Raw genomic sequence first — 26176 nt, 5'->3', positions numbered from 1 at the left:
TAGTGGTAGCCCATGTGTTTGTCAGGACTCTTTTTCCTGAGACCTCTGATTGCTCCATCCATCCTGGGCTCTGCTCTGCTAATAAGGCCAACCACTGCCGTCTACTGATCTATACTCCAAATAAAGTGCCAGCTATATCACATAAAGACATAATCAATAATTCAACATAACATTCACTACAAAAGGAGCCCATAAAACCAAATATTTGTTATGGGTCATTATGATGAGTTTACATAGTCAAAGAAGGGCCTAGGCGCTGTAATCATTTTAATTTTAAACAAAACATTGGCTCTACAGCAAAAGGTGAGATGATATCTTCAAACTTTCACCTTTTAAATGATGCCTACAGTGTTAGCTTTCGCACTGTAGCTACAACAACACAATATGAACAACCGAGCACATCACCACAGAGATTTTAACGTGGGCTGCGGCTGAGTTCATAGAAATGTCCTACATTAATCATTAAAGTCAATAAATATTTGATCTTTGTTATGAGTCATTCAAAGTGAGGCCCTTTTTGTTGGTCTCTCTCGCACGCACGCCCGCACGCACACAAGCTGCTCAGTGGCCCTGAAACACAGCATGTTATGCCGCTCTGTTGATCATCGTTCAGTGTTGCTCCCTGCATCTGAATGTGATGTAAATGATATGATGAATTCCTCTAAGGCAGCATTTACATTGCTTTAGCTTTTTCAAAGTGCAAAGGTTGACAGACTATAACGTAAAGAGCAAGGTTCACTTCCAGCTAACGGAAGTGGGAGACCAAGGCATTTTGAGACCATAGAGCTAAACAGTACATAGGGGACATGAGGAAAATAATCTTGACATGAAGATCAAGCCTGTATCAAATAGACATATAGGATGCCAAATAAAAGACTGGTTGAAATGCTGTTGCTTTGCTGTCATGTTAAAGGGGTCAACTGTCTGGAGGTGTCTTGTGGGCTTCAGCTGGTAGGATGGATGTGAGTTTTATATGGGGGAAAACACTGAAATATGCATGCCTACTATTAACTTAGCGTTTAGTCATATGCATGCTCATAACTCAGTGTTGTATGATGATGTCAAGGGAAGACTATCTTAGAAGTGCATCTATGTTCTCATATTTGTAAGGAACCATTCACTGTGGCTTGGAATTGAGATAATGCAGGCATGCTAGATCTTTCCAGGCGTGAAATATGAGACAAGCGTTGACCTAGTTGACAGCTTGCAGTGTTTCCCCTAGGATTTATTTTAGCAGCGGTGGCAGAGTTTGCACGGGAGGGGGGCTCTTCCTGGGGGGTGTCTTCCTGGGAGATACATCTATAAATAAAAATGATTAAAACAATTACTTTAAAAAAAGGTGCTGCTGCTAATTGCATATAGGGGAAACACTGGCTTGTTCACACATTAGATCATGCAGTTGAAAGTGCACACATGCCCGATTGCATGGTGGCGGTGGGTGGTGTTTGTAAAGATAGGTTAGATAATTGAGCCACCACATTTCCACCTGTTTCACTGTCATTTCCAAAAGCTTTAGAAAAAGCATTATATTGTACTGTACTGAAGCTAATAAACAAGATGTCATGGTTTAGAAAAATGTATGCCTAATGGCCCGGGAGAATACATTACATCTTACATTGTGTAATTAACTCAGGCATTGTCCCTTTGCTGCAGCAACTGATCCGTTAACAGACCTATTCCTCCTGTTATTAAAAAGGTGTTCATAACAATCCTGTTTCCTTTCCAGTAATAGTGCCACTGCAGATGAGGTCCTTCACACATCAACAGGTTGGATGCAGTTCTATTCTACAACATGTCTCTTTAAAAAAAACAATTACAATCTATTTGTGTTATTTAAATTGAGCCCAAAAACTAGTTTCACTTTTCTAGAAATTATACTCTTAACTGAATTAAACATAATAAAGATTTCTGATCGACCCTAGCCGAAAAACCATTATTCAACTCAGCAAAAGGCCTACATACATTAAACATGTTTTGACACATTATTGTCATGATGACCCTATGATCCTCCACAGCACATTCTTCATCAGTTCTAGAGGGAAGATGTGTGTGCAACTGCTAACTACCCCATAGCCAGGCAAAGAGGACTGACAACTGTCCCACTGTTCTAGACATCAGTGTCTGTCTCTGGATGAGTGGAGACAGTCAGGCTCCCCCTGAGTATTACAAGGCTGCTCACTAACCTGTGGATAGCCTTCCATAAGCACATCTACCTCCTGATTAAGACATGCACTGTAATTCAACCCTGTGCCTCAGCATCCATTGGTCTTAGAAGACACACTTTGATGGTGAAATTCAGACATACTTGTTGAAAATAAGTATGAAGAATTCTGACTGTCGGTATAACCATTTTGCAAGAAAGTGGAAAATGCCATTCTTAGGCTGCATTTACACAGGCAGCCCAATACTGATCTTTTGCCCAATTATTGGCAATATATCTATCTGATCTGGTTGGTCACAAACCAATAATAATTGGGTAATTATCAGAATTGGGCTGCCTGTGTAAACACAGCCTATAATCCCCACAGATGTTCTTTCTAAAGTCAAACAGCACCATCTAGAGGCTCAATTGTCTGCTAGTAGAGCCAATTTGGTCTCTATTGAAAATAGACTCCAGGGCCAATACTATAGGATTTTATTCTCATTGCAAATACTCTTTCCTATAGGGTTATCTCTAATTCAAGGATACCAACAGGTTTAACTGCTCTAGGCCATTTTGGTCTCAGTTATAATCCAGGGGGTGACCAGGTTTGCGTTCAGTACGACAGAACATTATACAATGTTGAATTCAACAGAAACAGTACTTTACTGAATGACGCATTAAAAAACATTGTGATTATGGTGGCCCAGATGGCAGTTACCATATGGTGTGCAGCACAAGTTTTGTAATTTCAGATGGTCACACCCATATTGATCAGGTCACACCTCGCCATATCCACCAAACGGGAGCAAATGTACCTCAAAGGCTGTTGAAGAACAGTGCTCACCATTTTGGGGTAACATGTGGTTCAGTACAAACCATCGCACAACATAGCAAACGTTGAAGCAAACTGAATTATTTATTTCCCGGTTCGAGGGACTGTTTGTTTCAAGGCCCCAGGGTTTTGGTCTAGAAGCATGGTTTCCACTGTACCCAGAGGACAACTTTGAGTACTGCAGTTTAGCTGAATTTAAGCCCAAAAATACAATTCCCATAGACAGCCCCATAGAGAAATGTTTAAATTGCATACAAGACACTTTAGTCATCACCTTTGCACAAAAAAACATTGTCACTCACTCACAACCAAAGATATAAGACATTTTTATACCATGCCATTGTTGAATACTAGTTTCTGATTGGCTTGAAAGGCATTCTAGAGCGTGCATTATGGAGTGTGCATTATTTAAGTGATAATGCCCTCGAAGCAGGTTTTTGGAGGATATATTGGCACGGGTGTTGTTAAGCCCGAGATGAAGTCGAGGGCCAGCAAACCGTGCCAATATATCCACCAAACACCAGCTTCGAGGGAATTATCACTTCTATACAACGGGTTACATATTAAAATAATGAATGACATATTTTAATTTAAAAAAGTTATTTTGATTCATTTATTCATACTATTTAATCCTTCCATAAGATATAGTCCTGACATAAATCTAGGGTTGCTACCAAAGCCGGCTGGTCATTCGTTCAGTTGACAGAGATACTACCCAGTCATTAAGTATTTTTGTTCTGTGGAGGCGACCCAGTCTATGGACGCGACCCAGTCATTTGTTCTAAATGTTCTATTGCCATACTGGCTGGCAACATTCTTATCCCTTGCTTGCTAGCTAGCCAACTATGGTTAACGTACAGTCACCTCAAACAGTGCAGCCAGAATAACAACTAAGTGGCTGCATTTGCATTTGTTTAAGCTGTTTCCCAGTGACATTTATTTGGATACATCCATAGCAATGAGCTAATGATGCACAATTTCACCTGGCATAGAAAATGTGCTCTCTCATCAGGACACTGTTGTTCAGAGGACCTAGTCAACACCACAGCTAAAACAATCACTTCAAAAATAAGCTGGAAAGACTGCAAACGAGCTGCACTTCGTTTCATTTTACCTGTTCTCTATTGATATTTCTTTGTATATAGCCATAAAAATGCAGCTGATTCATGATTTCGACTGACTGAGAAAAGCTGCCTTCCAACATGTCTCATGCCGACTCCCGACACGTTCATTACTATGCAACAGCTGGAGAAGTAATTTTAATCTAGATTTTTTTTTTTTGCAAATGTCAGAGAGACAGGTTTATACAAATGTCGTCTGTTGAAAACGAAATGTAGGTCTAAAATAGGTGTGATATAATGTCTAGATGCTTTTTATGGTGGAGATCAAGTTTATAAATTGCCTGGTTGGGCAGTGAGACAGTGGATTGTGCGGTCAATGGAACATAGTAAATAGGCGTTTTAATGTCATAGCTTTAGCCGGTGGTAACTTGTGGAATAGACGCCTGCTGGAATGTGGAATAGACAACTGCTGGAACAACTGCGGTTTTAATCAATAAACTTTCAAGATTAGACACACCCATTTTCTAATTCCCTATAATGCACGGAAATATTCAATGGATAGACAGTTCATTCTAAAGTCTAACATGTTCTGTTTGAGCTGCTTTTGAAAGCAAACGTCAAATTGAAAATATGAAATATGGTATTGTTTAACTTTCAAACCTACCTGTGAGCGGCTCCTGCCCTCCCTCTAATCGGGATGTTATGTTACAGCAAAGATGATCTAAGATAGTCGAGTGACCTCTCTAGTGATGGAAATACAAGTCCTCAAAATGGAAGACAGGCGGGATGGGAGGTGGGAGCATTCTAGCCAATGAGAGGACAGGTACGCGTGAACAACCAGCACAACTCCGTAAATATTTATTTGTTTTAAGTTGCCGAAATGCCGTGTGTATTCAGTTATATCAGTGCATTCGTAACAACCTAAGGATTACTAAATTTCTATTAGATCAAATAAGCCTCAAGTAGCACATACATTTTTTTGTTCACCAAACTCGACACTCATTGACCTCCATAAAAGTGTTGTGTTTTTTTGGCGGACTAAACCCTCTCGCTTCACTTCTTCCTCTCTGGTTACAGTCCAGGGGGATGTGGCACAGGTAAACTGCTGATCTTTTCTTACTGACGTGAAAAAACACAAGTATTTCATTGCATTGAAAACTATCCACAGGGAAGGCAAGACAACATAAATAGTTCATTCAGTAATTGAGAATCTCACCCTGTCAAAGTAATTTCACTCTTTTACCTCAAAATGTGTATTTCCTGACTATACAGTAAGTAACTGGTTTGACTGAGAATAACATGATTCAATGAATGCCTTTTAGAGTATGGTTGGCTTAAACTGTTACAGGGGTTTTCTGGTTTGGTCAAAAGACCACCCTCCATCCTCTCTCGCTGTGACCCGGAAACCAGTTACTGGATGGCGACGTTACGGGAGGCCCGAAAGAAGGGCGTGATGTACAAATCTTACAAACCGACGTCTGCGAAATACAAGCCGTGTACTTTCTCCTTTGAGTCAGGTACAGGAAAGATAATAACAGTGCCTTCAGAAAGTATTCACCCTCCTTGACTTTCCACATTTTGCTGTGTTACAGCTTGAATTTAAAATTAATTAAATTGATATTTTTTTGTCACTGGCCTACACACAATAAATATCCCATAATGTCAAAGTGGAATTGTGTTTTTCGAATTGCATTACAAATTAATTAAACTTGAAAACCTGAAATGTCATGAGTCAATAAGTATTCAACCCCTTTGTTATGGCAAGCCTAAAACAAATTGCTTAACAAGTTACATAATAAGTTGCATGGACCCTGTGCGCAATAATAGTGTTGAACATGATTTTTGAAACAATACCTCACTATCACTACCTCTCTATACCCCACACATACAGATAAATTGTAAGGTCCCTCAGTCGAGCAGTGAATTTCAAACACAGACTCAACCAAAAAGGCCAGAGAGGTTTTCCAATGCATCACCAAGATTGGTAGATTGGTATAAAAAAAACAGACGTTGAATATCCCTTTGATCATGGTGAAGTTATAAATTACACTTCGAATGGTGTATCATCAATACACCCAGTCACCACAAAGATACAGGCCTCCTTCCAAACTCAGTTGCCAGAAAGGAAGGAAACCACCATGAGGCAAATGGTGACTTTAAAACAGTTAAAGAGTTGAATGGCTGTGATAAGAAAACTGAGGGTGGATCAACAACATTGTAGTTACTCCACACTACTAAGCGAATTGACAGAGTGAATACAAGGAAGCCTATACAGAATAAAACATTTACAAAACATGCATCCTGTTTGCAACAAGGCACTGAAGTAATAATACAAAAATAATTGTCCTAAATACGAAGTGCTATGTTTGGGGTAAATCCAAGACAACACATTACTGATTACATTACTGAGTACCACTCTCCATATTTTCAAGCATAGCGGTGGCTGCATCATATTATGGGCATGCTTGTAATCATTAAGGACTGGGGAGTTGTTCTGGTTAAAAAAAAGAAATGGAATGGAGCTCAGCACAGGCAAAATCCTAGAGGAAAACCTGGTTCAGTCAACTTTCCACCAGACACTCTGAGATGAATTGACCTTTCAGCAGGACAATAACCTAAAACAAGGCCAAATGTTCACTGGAGTTGCTTACAAAGAAGACAGTGAATGTTCCCGAGTGGCCGAGTTACAGTTTTGAGTAAAATTCTGTTGAAAATCTATGGCTAGACCTGAAAATGGTTGTCTAGCAATGATTAGCAACCAATTTGACAGAGTATTTAGAAAATAATAAATGGGCAAATGTTGTCCTATCCAGGTGTGGAACGGTCTTGGAGATTTATCAAGAAAGACTCACAGCTGTAATTGCTGCCAAATGTACTCAGGTGTGAATACTTATGTAAATGTTATATTTCTGTATTTTATTTTCAATACATTTGCAAACATTTCTAAAAGCATGTTCTCACTCGCTTTTTATTTAATACATTTTGAATTCAGACAGTAACACAACAAAATGTGGAATAAGTAAAGGGGTATCGATGCTCCTCTCCTGAAAACCCTGAGCTGTCAATGGAAATTGAACCTGACAAAAGTGAATAGGAAGAACCTGCGCCGACAGGTGAGGTCAAGGCTTCTGAGCCTTGCTCCAACTATCAAGCAAATGTCCAAAATGACTCTGGCCCAGTTGGAGTATGATTTGTGAAGAAAGTGGATCCATGCCTTTCGGCCAATCTATTTGTGGTATGAAGCCGAGTGAAGAAGGAGCTGCGATCTGTCAATTAGGTCAAAGTATCCAGAAATTGACTTGTGATTTTTTTGTGTGTGTGTGTGTGTGTGTGTGTGTGTGTGTGCTGCTCAGAGGGAGAAGACATTGCGTGTTTCGTGACTTGGGACTAGAGCTGTGTGCTCCTTTCTCTCCAGAGCAGAGCGCAGCTGAAAGGAGTGATAACTGGGGTGGCGTTGAGTGTGGATCGACTGAAGTTTTGTGGGACGCAGACAGGATTGGCGAGGAGCGCGAGACTGTGAAGACCCTGACTGTCCTTCTGAGTTTTGATGCAGAGGGTTTGCCGGATACAGTCATGCTAGGGTATCGAAGTTATTCCGTGAAAGCTTTTGTTTTCCAATCCTACTAAGTTATTTCAGGGGACAAGTTTATGGTCATGTTGCATCAGTATGTAGGAGGGAGATTCCGAGGTGTGAGAAGTGTGCAGGAGGGCATGGGACAAAGGCGTATGTAGTTTCGGTGAAAAAGTGGTGTGTTTCAATTGTGGGGTTGCTCATGTTGCTGGGGGATTAGGAATGACCTGAGCAAGTGAGAAAGGTTGACGTATCCAGGGTGAGAGCAGTGCAGAAAGTATCATATGCTGAGGCAGTGGGGAAAGTAGAGGATTGTGGGCAAAGGGTGAAGGAGCCTGAGAGGATCCCTGTGAGTAGTAGGTCAGTGACACGAACAGTTTGTGCTTTAGTAAGGTTGCCATCTTGGTGCTTATTGCTATGGTCATTAATTGTACCGCACAGATGGAAAGGAAATCCCAGAAAGTTTGGTTGATAGTAGCAGCAGCAGAGAAGTTTATGGGTGTCAGATTTTGGTGCAGAAGAATTACAGTGGGTTTTGAGAGAAGGCGTTCCATCCAACCAGACCGACGGCCTGTTGTAGGATCTGTTGGTGCCAAAGTAGTGAGAAGGGGTGGTGGGGTATGTTGTACACTACATAGCCAAAAGTATGTAGACACCTGCTCATCAAACTTCTCATTCCAAAATCAAGTTCATTAATATGGAGTTGGTCCTCTCTTTGCTGCGAGAACAGCCTTCACTCTTCTGGGAAGGCTTTCCACTAGATGTTGGAACATTGCTGCGAGGACTTACTAATGCTCTTTTGGCTTAATGGAAGTAAGATCGGGCACTGATGTTGGGCGATTCGGCCTAGCTCAGTCAGTGTTCCAATTCATCCCAAAGGTGTTTGATGGGGCTGAGGTCAGGGCTCTGTGCAGGCCAGTAAAGCTCTTCCACACCGATCTCTGTTGCCACAAAGTTACATTTACATTTACATTTAAGTCATTTAGCAGACGCTCTTATCCAGAGCGACTTACAAATTGGTGCATTCACCTTATGACATCCAGTGGAACAGCCACTTTACAATAGTGCATCTAAATCTTTTAGGGGGGGTGAGAAGGATTACTTATCCTATCCTAGGTATTCCTTAAAGAGGTGGGGTTGGAAGCACAGAATCATCTACAATGTCATTGTATGCTGTAGTGTTAAATATTTCTCTTCACTGGAACTAAGGGGTCTATCCTGAACCATGAAAAACAGCCCCAGACCATTATTCCTCCATCAGCTCCCGACGAACAGTTTTTGTGCTGACGTTGATTCCAGAGGCAGTTTGAAACTCGGTAGTTAGTGTTGCAACCGAAGACAGATGATTTTTACGAGCTATGTGCTTCAACACTCGGCGGTACAGTTCTGTGAGCTTGTGTGACCTACCTTTTCGCGGTTGAGCCGTTGTTGCTCCTAGATGTTTCCACTTTACAATGACAGCACTTACAGTTGACAGGGACAGCTCAAGCAGGGCAGATATTTGACAAACTGACTTGTTGGAAAGGTGGCATCCTATGACAGTGCCACGTTGAAAGTCACTGAGCTCTTCAGTAAGACCATTCTAGTGTCAATGTGTGTCTATGGAGATTGCATGGCTGTGTGCTCGACTGTATAAACCTGTCAGCAACGGATGTGACTGAAATAGCTGAATCCACTCATTTGACCATGTAGTGTGTATATAACACCGACTCATTCCAGGGTTTTTCTTTATTTTTACTATTTTCTACATTGAAGAATAATAGTGAAGACATGAAAAAACACATATGGAATCTTGTAGTAACCAAAAAAGTGTTAAACAAATAAATATATTATATATTTGAGATTCTTCAAAGTAGCCACCCTTTGTCTTGATGACAGCTTTGCACACTTGGCATTCTGTCAACCAGCTGCATGAGGTAGTCACCTGGAATGCATTTCAATTAACAGTTGTGCCTTGTTAAAAGTTCATTTGCGGAATTAATTCCCTTCTTAATGCATTTGAGCCAATCAGTTGTGTTGTGACAAGGTAGGGGTGGTATATAGAAGATAATTTGATTTGGTAATGACCATGTCCATATTATGGCAAGAACAGCTCAAATAAGCAAAGAGAAACGACAGTACATCATTACTTAAGACATGAAGGTCAGTCAATGCGGAAAAATTCAAGAACTTTTTAAGTTTTCAAGTGCAGTCGCAAAAACCATAAAGTGCTATGAGGAAACTCGATCTCATGAGGGCCGCAACAGGAAAGGAAGACCCAGAGTTACATCTGCTGCAGAGGATAAGTTCATTAGAGTTACCAGCCTCAGAAATTACAGCCCAATTAAATGCTTCAGAGTTCAAGTAACAGACACATCTCATCATCAACTGTTCAGAGGAGACTGCGTGAATCAGGCCTTCATGGTTAAATTGCTGCAAAGAATCCACTATTACAGGACACCAATAAGAAGAAAATACTTTCTTGGGCCAAGAAACACAAGCAATGGACATTAGACCAGTGGAAATCAGTTCTTTGGTCTGATGAGTCTAAATGTGAGATTTTTAGTTCCAACCTCTGTGTCTTTGTGAGACCCGGAGTAGGTGAACGGATGATTTCCGCATGTGTGGTTCCCACAATGAAGCATGCACATTTAACCAGCATGGCTACCACAGCATTCTGCAGCGATACGCCATCCCATCTGGTTTGCGCTTAGTGGGTTTATCATTGTTTTTCAACAGGACAATGACCCAAAACACATCCCCAGGCTGTGTAAGGGCTATTTGACCAAGAAGGAGAGTGATGGAGTGCTGTATCAGATGACCTGGCCTGCTTGAGTTCATTAAAAATGGCAGGAAAAGGGAAATGGTTTGTTAAAAGAAGAATGGTAGAAAGTGTAAGCAGTGTAAGCAGTGTAAGCTGAAGACCGGAGGAGAAATGGAAGTGTATGAGGGTGAAGTATTGGAGGTGGTAGGTGTGGTGAAGTTCTCAGAGCCTGAGGCTTGCACCGAGGGTCAGGATAAAGATGAGTCTGTGACAGTAGGCTTGATGTTTTTGGAAAAAGTGGACCCTTGCCTTTTGGCTGATTCATTTGTGGTTTCAGGGTGGGTGAAAACAGAATCGGGTGCTGTGGAATTGGTGAGGGTAAACAGAAGTGGTCTTGTGATAATTGTTTGTGTTTCTGCTGGTCAGATGGAGCAGCTGCTCCACGTTAAATGAATAGGGGCAAGAGATGTGAATATTTTTACTCTCAAGAAAAGGGTGCCATTGAAAGGAGTGATTACTCGGGTAGTGGTAAATGTGAAAGCTAAAGGTGAAGATTCCAGGTGTTTGTGATGCTCATTGTTTGGTGTGATTCAGACAGGGTGGCATGAGTGGTGAAACAGAAGTCATTGTCTGTTGTTTTGATGTTGACTCTTTGCCCCGACCAACGTGATGTTAAGATATATAACTTATGCTGTATGAGCTTTTGTGCCAAATACATTACGTCGTTACACGTGTCAAGCTTATGGGCATGTTGCAGCAGTGTGTAGGAGGGAGGTTCCTAGGTGTGAGAAATGTGCAAAAGGGCACGAGACAAAGGAATGTGTAGCATTGGGGAAAGTAGTGGTATGTGTTAATTGTAGGGGTGCCCATGGGGCTGGGGATCAGAAATGTCTGGTGCGAGAGAGGCAGGTTGAGGTTTCCAGGGTTCGAGTAGTGCAAAAGTTGTCATATGCTGAGGCAGTGAAGATAGTAGAGGAAGATGGGAAGATGGGTCAAGGGGGAGGGATCCTAAGAGGAGTGGTGTGAGTAGTAGATCTGTACCAGTACAGAGTGATAAACCAACAAGTGATATATGTTTCAGTAAGATTGAATTGTTTTGCATTTATAGCAATGGTGATCAACTGTACTATAGGGATGGAACATAAGTTGCAGAAAATTGATGATGTGGTGGCAGGTGCAGAGAGGTGTTTGGGTGTGCTAGACCTGACGTCAGAGTTACAGGGTGTTTTGAGTGGTGGTGTCCCATCCTTTCAAGGTTGTTGGCCTGAAGTAGGACTAAATTGTGGAGTATAGCGTATATATATATATATAAAATAAACACTATACTCCACTATTTCAAGGCTGTTATATATATATATTTTTTGTGAGTGTAGTTTTAGATTGTAGTTAATTTTTACAAATTCAAGCAAAGTATAAGGGAGTTGTACTCCATTCTCGTAGGTGGCGGTAATTCAACATGTATTGGATGCCAACCGTCGTTAAATCTCATCGAAGAAGAAAAACGACCAAAGAATTTAGTCTGCCGGAAAACTACACGAAGAAGAAAAACTACGCCTTAGACTGGATTTTCCAAAACTGAAAGGAGAGTCCTGTCTTTGCAGCTCTGTAAAAAGTGAGAGTTGCGGGGGATTTGACACTATGGGAAAACTGGACGAGTTACAAGCTCAAACTTTATTAGCCAATCTGATTTGAAATGAATAAACGTCTTTTGTACATTTTTTCGATTGATTGATTTACATTTGGTTCAAGCTAGCTACTGTAATGTGTTAGGTAATTTAGGTTTACTATAATGTCACGTCCACAGTCCGTGAGTGAAGCAAGTAACGTTAAGTGTGCAAGGTCATAATATATTCGGCCTGTTCGCTGACTTAAACAGCTAGCTGGTACTAGCTACGTACCAGTCGCCACGCAACTTGCTGGTTATTTTGTTAATCTGTTTACGTTTTGATAGTATGTATAGTAGCTTGCAAGCGATTGTCATAGTTTTTATGAAACTTAATGTCTGACCTGTTAACGTTAGCTAGTCACATGTATAACTAGTAGGTACAGAAGCTAGCTGACACATCTCAACTCCAGGTAGTTATGCATCTACCTGGAGTTGAGATTTCTCCAACGAATTCATAACACATCTAGACTAGTTTCAGGACTGTCTGTTGCATGTAATGCAACTTCGCATGGTCTGACTAGGTACATTGCATGTCATAACTAGCCAGCTCTCGAAAACCCTTAACTTTACAGAGTATAGTTTTTAGCGGTTACATTCGCCCACGGTTGGCTCGATGTGAACTACAATTTGTGTTGTGTTTAAAGGTTTAGAAACGTCTAATTATTGTTTTCGAAACATATGCTGATGTGCCGCTTATCTGTCATGTTAGCAAAAATGTTTCTCAAATAAAGATACTTACTGTAGTAGTTTTGCACAAATCCACAAGCTGTGTGTGCATCCAGTTGACGAACTACACTTCCTCTCCAGTTATTAGTGAAGGGTCGTTCGCGAACGATTCGGCTCTTGTAGGTGAACTTTGGGAGTCGGCTCGCATATCAGAAGAGCCGAATCTATTTATAAACGTATAAAACAATTGATATGAATATAATTAACTAATTCAAATAACTTTAAAAATAATAATACAATTGCCCAATGCTCAAGCGCACACACATTCGTTCTGGCTGTCTTCTCACACTTCTCACCTGTTGTTCCTGTCAATCAGACACACAGTGTCAACCAAAGATGCGTGAGGGAGGGCCGAGCCAACTCACTCAGTCACACACTTAGCAGCCGAGTAGTGAGAGGAAGGACAGCTGTGAAAACAACAGCTGGAAAATTAGTCTGAAGCACAGTAGCATTTGGATGCATTTTAATAATGTAGACAATGTTAGAGCACAGTGTAGAATTTGCCAAAACTAGCGGGCCTGCTAGTGATAGTGGTGGATCCAGCGTATCCACTCAGTCAAGTAGGCCTACTCCGCGACCCACAGCAATGCAGTCTTCTATGGACCACTTTATGCCAAAGTCTATGTCTGTAGCAAAACAAGGCCAAATTGATATTGTATTGGCTAAAATGATTGCCACCGATTTCCAGCCATTTTCGTTTGTGGAGGATAGAGGTTTTAGAAATTGTAGCAGTACTCTAAATCCAATGTATGCAATTACCAGCAGGAAAACTCTTTCAAAGTCACTTATTCCACGACTGTACAAGAGCACACAGGATTCAGTGCGGGAAAGAGTCCAAAAAGCTACTGCAGTTAGCCTTACCACTGACTGCTGGACATCAAAGGTAACCACCACCATGTCACTTCATTGAAGATTTTTCAATGTCTGTCTTCTGGACTGCTTCGAGTTCAGCGACAGACACCTCAGATAACTTGGCAGAGGAACTGTTGAGTGGCCAGAGAATGACAAGTAGATGGAAAAGTAGCCTGTTGTGTTAACGACAATGCAGCTAACATAACCAAAGCCATGAAAATGTTAAAATGGACCCATCATCCGTGTCTTGCCCAATCAACCTGATTGTAAGAGATGCTCTAAAGTTGATGAAGCCCATTGTGCACAAAGTGAAAGCAGCTGTGGAATGCTTCCACAGGAGCACAGTAGCTGCTGAAAAACTATAGTCTACACAACGCCAGATGAGGATGCCTGAGCTAAGGCCTAAACAAGACTGCACTACAAGTTGGAATTCAACAGAAGATACGTCATCAAAGGACACTAAAGCAGTTAGCGTCTATGAATGGGTTATGCGATAACTAGCTAGCAATGTTTCCACACTTGACTTTACAGGGTAGCTTATACAAAACACCACCATATATTTTTAAACTAACCTGCTCTTGGAGATAACACTTTTCCCCGAATCAAGAACAAATAAATTATCTAATATGTCGGTGTCCAGTTGCAGGTGGTTCTACAAAAACCAGAGAACACATGGATTTAATATCTTTGAGTTGAGTGGGTAACATGGGCGCGGCCTCATTTTAATAGCTGGGTGCTCTGCCATATGTCATGAACTTCAAATTAAATCCCAAGTTCAAGAAACATTGGGAAATGGCAGCACTCCCAAAACGTTTTTTAAAGGGACAAAAAGACATGACATTAGGTGACAACTTTTTGTACTAAATAAAAAATGAAAACAAAAAGGTTTTTGGAGTGGTCGCAATGTGACGTGCTGTCATCTTCACTTTGCTGCGTCTCATGGAAACGACTAGTTCCTGAAAAGATGTTGGGAAATGCTAGATGTGCGGCAACTAAGATGGCGAGGAACCTCCTCACGTGGTACAAAACATGGATTTAATATCTTTCAGAGTTTTCTGTTTTTTGTAGAACCACATGCAACTGGACACAGACATTTTAAAGGATAACCTTTTTCCTGAATCAAGAACGAAAAAGGTTAGTTGAAGAATCTATGGAAGCATTTTGTATAAGCTGCCCTGTAACGTCAAGTATGGAAATATTGTTATCACATATCTTGCGTAACACAGTGTCTAAGAGTAGACTAGCTATAGCTGAGTAAAGGCATAGGTAGCTCTCAATTTAGAGAGGTTATAAGTGGCTTTGGTAAAGGTAAACTCATTCCTGTAATGTTGGTTGAACGTCAGTTGAGCTAATGAAGAATATAAAAAATAAGGGAATTAAAGTTCGGCAACTTACTGTTCAAACAATGTACTTGTGATTGTCTGTGCACTAGCTATAGAAAGTCTCAGAGGTATTTTTGTATTCAGTTTACATAGCAAGCTACTTATTATAAAACCCTTATCACACTTGATAATTTTGTGTCTTCTTTCCACCTAAAGTAGCTAGTTGTGATGCGGAGAGGAGACCTTGTTCCCCGGGCCTTCCAGGCCCCAGTGGATGTCCATGCTAGTTTAGATGGCCAGGTGTACATGTTCAGGAACGGCCAGCCAAATGGCTCTGCAGGCTCTTCAGAAGAAGAAGAGTTCAATGTGATGGCGCTTAGGCCCCGGGGGCGGCAGGAGCCGGACCAGGACAGACTGGGCAGCCTCATGCTGCTAGAGAGGGATGTATTGGTTGGGGACAACCTCAACAAACTTGCTCTGCAATATGGCTGCAAAGTAAGTAAGTCCTTGAGCCCATGTATTTGCTGTCAGCAAACTGTACATAGTGTACTGTACAGTACACTTAACGTCAGACACTGTACATATAGGTAACTGCCAAAATAAAGGAAAAACCAGAATAAAGTGTCTTAATAGGGAATAGGGCCACCACGAGTTGCCAGAACAGCTTCAATGTCTCTAGAACTCTATTGGAGGGATGCAACACCATTCTTCCACAGAAAATTCTATAATCTGGTGTTTTGTTGATGGTGGTGGAAAATGCGGTGTCAGGTGCTGCTCCTGAATCTCCCATAAGTTTTCAATTGGGTTGAGACACACAATAGTGATGTGCATCTTTCCCTTTCAAGACAAATCAATATGTATCTATGTAGATACATTGGCTACAATAAAGGAATAAAACATTTTAGCTTGAAACAATTCAATGCAATTTGGTTAAATTAGAGAATGAATCGATTCGATACATATTTTCCATTGTAAATTCAAATCTTCTGCTGATGGAGTTCATGAGCTAGGCCTCTGAGCTGGATCAATGTGTGTGAATGTACAGTGCCTTGCGAAAGTATTCGGCCCCCTTGAACTTTGCGACCTTTTGCCACATTTCAGGCTTCAAACATAAAGATATAAAACTGTATTTTTTTGTGAAGAATCAACAACAAGTGGGACACAATCATGAAGTGCAACGACATTTATTGGATATTTCAAACTTTTTTAACAAATCAAAAACTGAAAAATTGGGCGTGCAAAATTATTCAGCCCCCTTAAGTTAATACTTTGTAGGGCCACCTTTTGCTGCGATTACAGCTGTAAGTCGCTTGGGGTATGTCTATCAGTTTTGCACATCGAGAGACTGAATTTTTTTCCCATTCCTCCTTGCAAAACAGCTCGAGCTCAGTGAGGTTGGATGGAGAGCATTTGTGAACAGCAGTTTTCAGTTCTTTCCACAGATTCTCGATTGGATTCAGGTCTGGACTTTGACTTGACCATTCCAACACCTGGATATGTTTATTTTTTAACCATTCCATTGTAGATTTTGCTTTGTTCTGGATCATTGTCTTGTTGAAAGACAAATCTCCGTCCCAGTCTCAGGTCTTTTGCAGACTCCATCAGGTTTTCTTCCAGAATGGTCCTGTATTTGGCTCCATCCATCTTCCCATCAATTTTAACCATCTTCCCTGTCCCTGCTGAAGCAAAGCAGGTCCCAAACCATGATGCTGCCACCACGTTTGACAGTGGGGATGGTGTGTTCAGGGTGTTGCTTTTACGCCAAACATAACATTTTGCATTGTTGCCAAAAAGTTCAATTTTGGTTTCATCTGACCAGAGCACCTTCTTCCACATGTTTGGTGTGTCTCCCAGGTGGCTTGTGGCAAACTTTAAACAACACTTTTTATGGATATCTTTAAGAAATGGCTTTCTTCTTGCCACTCTTCCATAAAGGCCAGATTTGTGCAATATACGACTGATTGTTGTCCTATGGACAGTCTCTCCCACCTCAGCTGTAGATCTCTGCAGTTCATCCAGAGTGATTATGGGCCTCTTGGCTGCATCTCTGATCAGTCTTCTCCTTGTATGAGCTGAAAGTTTAGAGGGACGGCCAGGTCTTGGTAGATTTGCAGTGGTCTGATACTCCTTCCATTTCAATATTATCGCTTGCACAGTGCTCCTTGGGATGTTTAAAGCTTGGGAAATCTTTTTGTATCCAAATCCGGCTTTAAACTTCTTCACAACAGTATCTCGGACCTGCCTGGTGTGTTCCTTGTTCTTCATGATGCTCTCTGCGCTTTTAACGGACCTCTGAGACTATCACAGTGCAGGTGCATTTATACGGAGACTTGATTACACACAGGTGGATTGTATTTATCATCATTAGTCATTTAGGTCAACATTGGATCATTCAGAGATCCTCACTGAACTTCTGGAAAGAGTTTGCTGCACTGAAAGTAAAGGGGCTGAATAATTTTGCACGCCCAATTTTTCAGTTTTTGATTTGTTAAAAAAGTTTGAAATATCCAATAAATGTCGTTCCACTTCATGATTGTGTCCCACTTGTTGTTGATTCTTCACAAAAAAATACAGTTTTATATCTTTATGTTTGAAGCCTGAAATGTGGCAAAAGGTCGCAAAGTTCAAGGGGGCCGAATACTTTCGCACTGTAAATAATGTACAGTATATCACAAAAGTGAGTACACCCTTCATTTTTGTCACATGAAAAGATATACTCAAATATTTACAACACTGAAGAAATGACACCTTGCTACAATGTAAAGTAGTGAGTGTACAGTTGTATAACAGTGTAAAGTTGCTGTCCCCTCAAAATAACTCAACACACAGCCATTAATGTCTAAACCGCTGGCAACAAAATTGGGCCCAATTAGCCATTTTCCCTCCCTGGTGTCATGTGACTCGTTAGTGTTACAAAGTCACGGGTATGAATGGGGAGCAGGTGTGTTACATTTGGTGTCATCGCTCTCACACTCCCTCATACTGACTGGTCACTGGAAGTTCAACATGGCACCTCATGGCAAAGAACTCTGAGAATCTTAAAAAAATAATTGTTGCTCTACATAAAGATGGTCTGGGCTATAAGAAGATTGCCAAGACCCTGAAACTGAGCTGCAGCACGGTGGCCAAGACCATACATCGGTTTAACTGGACAGGTTCCACTCAGAACAGGCCTCTCCATGGTCGACCAAAGAAGTTGAGTGCACGTTCTCAGCGTCATATCCTTAGGTTGTCTTTGGGAAATAGACGTATGAGTGCTGCCAGCATTGCTGCAGAGGTTGAAGGGGTGGGGGGTAAGCCTGTCAGTGCTCAGACCATACGCCATACACTGCATCAAATTGGTCTGCATGGCTGTTGTCCCAGAAAGGAAGCCTCTTCTAAAGATGATGCACAAGAAAGCCCACAAACAGTTTGCTGAAGACAAGCAGACTAAGGACATGGATTACTGGAACCATGTCCTGTGGTCTGATGAGACCAATATAAACGTATTTGGTTCAGATGGTGTGAAGTGTGTGTGTGTGGCGGCAACCAGGTGAGGAGTACAAAGACAAGTCTGTCTTGCCTACAGTCAAGCATGGTGGTGGGAGTGTCATGGTCTGGGGCTGCATGAGTGCTGCCGGCACTGGGGAGCTACAGTTCATTGAGGGAACCATGAATGCCAACATGTACTGTGACATACTGAAGCAAAGCATGATCCCCTCCCTTTGGAGACTGGGCCGCATGGCAGTATTCCAACATGATAACGACTCCAAACACACCTCCAAGACGACCACTACCTTGCTAAAGAAGCTGAGGGTTAAGGTGATGGACTGGCCAAGCATGTCTCCAGACCTAAACCCTATTGAGCATCTGTGGGGCATCCTCAAACGGAAGGTGGAGGAGTGCAAGGTCTCTAACATCCACCAGCTCTGTGATGTCGTCATGGAGGAGTGGAAGAGGACTCCAGTGGCAACCTGTGAAGCTCTGATGAACTCCATGCACAAGAGGGTTAAGGCAGTGCTGGAAAATGATGGTGGCCACACAAAATATTGACACGCTGGGCCCAATTTGGACATTTTCACTTAGGGGTGTACTCCCTTTTGTTGCCAGCGGTTAAGACATTAATGGCTGTGTGTTGAGTTATTTTGAGGGGACAGAAAATTTACACTGTTATACAAGCTGCACACTCACTACTTTACATTGTAGCAAAGTGTCATTTCTTCAGTGTTGTCACCTGAAAAGATATACTCAAATATTTACATAATGTGAGGGGTGCACTCACTTTTGTGATATACTGTATGTGTATGTACTATGTAGGCAGATTAAGTGTTAGCGCTAGTAATGTATCAATATTTTTTACAAATGAGCTATGACATAGCCAATGAATAGCCAATAGTGCTATATCAAATCAAATGTTATTTGTCACATACACATGGTTAGCAGATGTTAATGTGAATGTAGCTCAATGCTTATGCTAATGACCAAGCAGTAATATCTAACAAGTAGTCTAATCTAATCATTTCACAACAACTACCTTATACACACAAGTGTAAAGGAATGAATAAGAATATGTACATAAAAATATATGAATGAGTGATTGCTGAACGGCATAGGCAAGATGCAGTAGATGGTATAGAGTACAGTATATACAGTGGGGAGAACAGGTATTTGATACACTGCCGATTTTGCAGGTTTTCCTACTTACAAAGCATGTAGAGGTCTGTAATTTTTATCATAGGTACACTTCAACTGTGAAAGACGGAATCGAAAAATCCTGAAAATCACATTGTATGATTTTTCATTACTTAAAAATCATACTCATATACCTTAGACTATTAGATGTTCTCATAGGCACTTTAGTATTGCCAGTGTAACAGTATAGCTTCCGTCCCTCTCCTCGCCCCTACCTGGGCTCGAACCAGGAACACAACGACAGCAGCCACCCTCGAAGCAGCGTTACCCATGCAGAGCAAGGGGAACAACTACTCCAAGTCTCAGAGCGAGTGACGTTTGAAACGCTATATAGCGCGCACCCCGCTAACTAGCAAGCCATTTCACACCACATCGTTACACCAGCCTAATCTCGGGAGTTGATAGGCTTGAAGTCATAAACCGCAGAGCTGCTGGCAAAACGCACAAAAGTGCTGTTTGAATGAATGCTTATGAGCCTGCTGGTGCCTACCATCGCTCAGTCTGACTGCTCTATCAAATCATAGACTTAATTATAACATAATAACACACAGAAATGCGAGCCTTAGGTCATTAATATGGTTGAATCCGGAAACTATCATCTCAAAAACAAGACGTTTATTCTTTCAGTGAAATACGGAACTGTTCCGTATTTTATTTAACGGGTGGCATCCATCAGTCTAAATATTCCTGTTACATTGCACAACCTTCAATATTATGTCATAATTACGTAAAATTCTGGCAAATTAGTTCGCAAAACTGTATATACCTTGACTCTGCGTGCAATGAACGCAAGAGAAGTGACACAATTTCACCTGGTTAATATTGCCTGCTAGCCTGGATTTCTTTTAGCTAAATATGTAGGTTTAAAAATATATACTTCTGTGTATAGATTTTAAGAAAGGCATTGGTGTTTATGGTTAGGTACCGTTGGAGCAACGACAGTCTTTTTTCGCGAATGCGCTCTACATCAATTATATACAACATAGGGCACGCTAGATAAACTTATAATATCATCAAACATGTGTAGTTATAACTAGTGATTATGATTGATTAAGTTTAATGCTAGCTAGCAACTTACCTTGGCTTCTTACTGCATTCGCGTAACAGGCGGGCTCCTCGTGAGGCAAGTGGTTAGAGCATTGGACTAGTTAACCGTAAGGTTGCAAGATTGAATCCCTGAGCTGACAAGATAAAAATCTGTCGTTCTGCCCCTGAACAAGGCAGTTAACCCACCTAAACCGTCATTGAAAATAAGAATTTGTTCTTAACCGACTTGCCTAGTTAAATAAAGCTTAAATAAAGGTGTAAAAAAAAAAAAATTAAAAACCATTGTCAATCGGCGTCCAAAATTACCGATTTCCTATTGTTATGAAAACTTGTAATCGGACATTCCGATTAAATCGGTCGACCTCTACTCACTACTCTCTGGAGAGCCTTACGGTTGTGGGCGGAGCAGTTGCCGTACCAGGCGGTGATACAGCCCGACAAGATGCTTTCGATTGTGCATCTGTAAAAGTTTGAGTGTTTTTGGTTGGCAAGCTGAATTTCTTCAGCCTCCTGAGGTTGAAGAGGCGCTGCTGTGCCGCCTACGCCACGCTGTCTGTGTGGGTGGACCATTTCAGTTTGTCTGTGACGCCGAGTACGCCGAGGAACTTAAAACTTTCCACCTTCTCCACTACTGTCCCGTCGATGTAGATAGGGGAGTGCTCCCTCTGTTGTTTCCAGAAGTCCACGATCATCTCCTTTGTTTTATTGACATTGAGTGTGAGGTTCTTTTCCTGACACCGCACTCCGAGGGCCCTCACCTCCTCCCTGTAGGCCGTCTCGTCGTTGTTGGTAATCAAGCCACTGTAATGTCGTCTGCAAACTTGATGATTGAGTTGGAGGCGTGCATGACCACGCAGTCATGGGAGTACAGGAGGGCCGCCCCCTCACCACATGGGGGCGGCCCTTCAGGCAGTCCAGGACCCAGTATCACAGGGTGGGGTCGAGACCCAGGGCCTTAATGACGAGTTTGGAGGGTACAATGGTGTTAAATGCTGAGCTGTAGTCTATGAACAGCATATTATAGCACAACTTTAGATTTCAAACCATCTCAGAATGGTTTTTACAGTTCTGAAGATTTTAGTGATTTCCTCTCGTTTCGGCCATGCACTGCACCTCACAAAAGGGATTGCTGTACTTGTTATACAGGGTAGTGCTGATAATTTCATGTCTAAAAATAGGCATATACACTGATTTGTTTAAAGCAAAACAATTTCTAATGGTGAACTGGAAATCAAAATAAATCTATTGTAAGCCCTGTTCAGCAGGTATCGCCAGAAGAGTTGTCTCCAGTAGCTTACTTTTATTTCAGTAAAACACCATTTTCAACAGCGTATAGTTAACAATAAATTACATAGGTTGCAAAATGACTTGAAGCTCAATGTCAACACCATTATATGCAGTTTGACACTGAAGGAGAGGATGCATCAGTTGACAAAATATGAGAGGTAGGCCTGTTTTTGGAAAGTAAAAATAATGTAATATGAGCCCCCCCAAAAAATGTGAACCGGTGATTCAATGCATGCTACATTTGGTTTGGTTCGGGGTCCGTGGACTGATTCCGTGGACTGATGCACTTCTATCTTTAACATTTGAATCGGGGACCACACACACACACCCTTTAAGCCCCCTATGCTCGCACTTTCATTGAAAGTGCATCAGTCCTTTCATTGAAAGTCATTGAAATCTCTTCTAGCCCTGTAAGCCAAAATAATGGGCAACTGGGCATTTTATACATGACCCTAAGCATGATGGAATGTTAATTGCTTAATTCATGAACCACATCTGTAGAAGCAACTTCTTTCAAAATGTTTCCCCTCATGTACTCGTGTTTTCTTTATTTTGAGTTACCTGTATGTGTCTGCATAGGCTACTGATAATGTGTGCTCACATTATGCCAATATTGACTCTCTTCTTCCTCTCAACAGGTGGCCGACATAAAGAGGGTGAACAACCTGATTCAGGAACAGGATATGTTTGCATTGAAATCAATCAAAATCCCTGTGAAGAAACACAGCTTATTGACTAACACAGAACACAGTACCTCAAATTCATCCACACCACAGGACAGACCTACAGCCAGCTTATCTGGTAGGCCACATTTACAGGAATACACTGACTTCCTCAAGGAAGTGGATCATGACATCGAGAGACTGATTCAAACCACAGATGCACAGAATGGGGTCTTTTTAGAGGCCGCAGGGCGGCCACAAAATTTGGGCTACAGAGGCCAGCGCTTGACCAGCTATGGAGCAGACTGGGGCATCCAGTGGTGGAACGCTGTGGTGGCCATGCTCCTGATAGGCATTATCCTGCCTGTCTTTTATGTTGTTTATATCAAAACACAAGACACTGGAGTGCCTGCTGCTGTAGCGACCTCAAACAGCTCAGGGACAGGCCTCAGCACAGAAAGCCCTAGGAACACTTTTAGCAGCCAGGAAAATGTCCCTCAGTCTGAACGAACCAAACACATAGTTCAGGGAAAGAATGTCTATGGACTTCATGCTTAACGTCACTTTAAGAACCAAACCAGTGTTCTGCTTAAAGGTCATCAAAGAAGTGTTGTGTAACATTTCTTTACAAAAGATTGAAGTTGTAGTATGGATTTCTGTAAGTGTTTTATCACAGACATTGGACTTCATGGTTTCAGATGTGTGCCTTATTAGATGTCTGACTTATCCAGTCAACGGTTCTTTCTTCTTTGTGCTAATTATTTTGAAAACATTTTAACACGTTTGCTGTGTGACAACCTTACAACTGCAATTGAATATTGATATTCAGTTTCGGACTTGCTTAAACATTCTGAACTGATTGTAAAATATCTGTGTGTTTGTTAGTCTTCATGTCCAAATGTAGTGCAATTTTATAGAGATGTTTGTTTTCTTTGCGAGGCATTGGAAAACCTCCTGTGTGTGTGACAGAATCTGTCTGAAATTCAATGCTCGACTGAGGGACCATACAGACACTTGTATGTGTGGGGTACAGCGATGAGGTAGTCATTAAAAAAAACACAAAAAAAAGTGTTAAACACTATTGCACACCTTTATGCAACTTATTGTTAAGCATTTTTCTACTCCTGAACATACACTGAACAAAAATAAACGCAACATGTAAAGTGTTGGTCCCATGTTTCATGAGCTGAGATAACAGATCCCAGAAATGTTCCATATGCACAAAAAGCTTTTCTCTGAAAGTTTCTACACAAATTTGTTTACATCTGTTAGTGAGCATTTCACCTATGCCAAGATAATCCATCCATGTGACAGGTGTGGCAACTCAAGAAGCTGATTAAACAACATGATCATTACACAAGTGCACCTTGTGCTGGGGACAAAAGGCTGCTAAAATGTGCAGTTTTGTCACACAACACAATGCCACAGAAGTTTTAAGGGTATGTGCAATTGGTATGCTGACTGCAGGAATGTCCACCATTATTTAATGTTAATTTCTATACCAAAGCCACCTCCAACGTTGGTTTAGAGAATTTGCCAGTACGTCCAACCGGCTTCTCATCCGCAGACCAAATGTATGGTGTCATGTGGGCGAGCGGTTTGCTGATGTCAATGTAATAAGCAGAGTGCACCATGGTGGGGTTATGGTATGGGCAGGCATAAGCTACGGACAACAAACACAATTGCATTTTTTTGATGGCAATTTGAATGCAGTGATACCATGACGAGATCCTGAGGCCCATTGTCGTGCCATTCATTAGCCGTCATCACCTCATCTTTCAGCACAATGCACGGCCCCATGCCGCAAGGATCTGTACACAATTCCTGGAAGTTGAAAGGCCAGTTCTTCCATGGCCTGCATACTCACCCATCGAGCATGTTTAGGATACTCTGGATCTAATATCTAGCAACTTCCCACAGCCATTGAAGAGGAGTGGGATAACATTCCACAGGCCACAATCAACAGCCTGATCAACTCTATGCAAAGGAGATGTTGTGCTGCATAAGGCAAATGGTGGTCACATCAGATTTATGTTCCACGCCCCTACCTTATTTTAAGGAATCTGTGACGTATATTAACTTATATGAACTGTAACTAATATCTTTGAAATTGTTGCATGTTGCGTTTATATTTTTCTGTATATTTAGGCTTGCCATAAAGTGGTTGAATACTTATTGACTTGACATTTCAGCTTTTCACTTTTTATTAATTCATATACATTTTGAAAAACATTTTCCACTTTACATTATTGGTTATTGTGTGTAGGCCAGTGAAAAAAATCTAAATTTAATCCATTTTAAATTCAAGCTGTAACACAACAAATGTGGAAAAAGTTGAGGGGTGCGAATGCTTTCTAAAGGCACTGTATAAGCACCCACTAGAAAGCAAAGCTGCCATTTATTTATATTTAGTAGTCACAATCCATTTCAATCAGGTGCTTTCACTCTTTGTGCCGATCAGTTAATGTTACTCCTGGAAAAATGTAGCCTGATATTGCAATTGTCTTTGTTCCATTTAAATCCAAAACTGTGAGAATGTGAATGCATTAATTACACAAGTTATTAACTTTTGAGTTAATATTAAACCATTTCTATAATCCACCAGTTTAATACATTTTAAATGGGGGGGAAAAAATAAATTGGTGTTATTTATTGAAGCATTTATTTGTGGATTTAAACATAGGACATACCTTCAATAGTTTTCCTGGATGAAAAATGCATTTACTTTATGCCCTATACTGTTTTAGATTAAGACAAAGCACAGTAGGACTTCGGAGTATTGTATTTGATTCAAGTTGGGCCTTCTTCAAACCCTTTAAAAAAAAATGAAATCTTGACATTTTAAAGCAAGTTTGTTGCAATTTGAAGGATTAATCCCTTCTTATATTGCAAAAAAATGTTTGTAAGCCTACAAAATAAATGTCCAGTGATACATACTGTATAGGTTGATATTTGTACATGTATAGTCATTTTAATTCCACTCTGCTTTAGTGAACTCTCCAACCTGTAGATCAGTGTTTCCAACTACAGTCCTCGAGTATCCCCAACAGCACACATTTTTGTTGTAGCCCCAGACAAACTTGCGTTGAATCAGGTGTGCTTGTCTGGGACTACAACAAAAATTGAGTTAGCCTTATTCTAAAATTGATTTAATGTATTGTTACCCTCTTCAATATACACAATACCCCATAATGACAAAGTGAAAGTTATTTTTCACATTTTTGCAAATGTATTACATTTTTACATATTCAGATCCTTTGCTATGAGACTCAATTGAGCTTAGGTGCATCCCGTTTCCATTGATCATCCTTGACTGGAGTTGGGAAACACTGCTGTAGATCATGCAGGAGAGATGGGGATTGCAGTTGAGCTCTATTTATGACACCCCAACCCCTGAATAAAGCAGACCCCATCTGTACTGTTTTGTGTAAATAGATTCATGGACAACTCCAAGCGCTGCAGCTTTAAGAAGTTTGCACACTTGAGCAGTTGGCCATGTAAACAGCCCTAATACTTTTTTCCAAGGAGCTTTCGGTGCTCATCTCTCTGGCACATTGGCCACAGACTCCCTCACTGACATTCCTGTCACTGTC

The 26176-nt window shown here is 41.1% G+C and overlaps 1 protein-coding gene across 1 annotated transcript; it reads left to right on the top strand.

The window, feature by feature from the left end:
• The first annotated feature begins 14732 nt into the window (after positions 1-14732).
• LOC127910615 (lysM and putative peptidoglycan-binding domain-containing protein 4-like) lies at positions 14733-25515 on the top strand. The gene is made up of 2 exons (XM_052474957.1): positions 14733-15411; positions 22560-25515. Exons 1-2 carry the CDS (start codon positions 15145-15147, stop codon positions 23139-23141), a joined length of 849 nt encoding a protein of 282 aa, XP_052330917.1. The 5' UTR covers positions 14733-15144; the 3' UTR covers positions 23142-25515.
• Positions 25516-26176: the final 661 nt, after the last annotated feature.

This window comes from Oncorhynchus keta, chromosome 22 (assembly GCF_023373465.1).
Source record: "Oncorhynchus keta strain PuntledgeMale-10-30-2019 chromosome 22, Oket_V2, whole genome shotgun sequence".
Lineage (NCBI taxonomy): Eukaryota > Metazoa > Chordata > Actinopteri > Salmoniformes > Salmonidae > Oncorhynchus > Oncorhynchus keta.
This window is presented reverse-complemented; position numbering and strand designations above follow the sequence as displayed.

What these genes read in the sequence shown, in the direction of transcription:
- LOC127910615 (XM_052474957.1), top strand. Translation starts at nt 15,145, where the DNA reads ATGCGGAGAGGAGACCTTGTTCCCCGGGCCTTCCAGGCCCCAGTGGAT. An exon ending in CTCTGCAATATGGCTGCAAA is followed by an intron (nt 15,412 to 22,559) that starts GTAAGTAAGTCC and finishes TCCTCTCAACAG; the next exon opens with GTGGCCGACATAAAGAGGGT.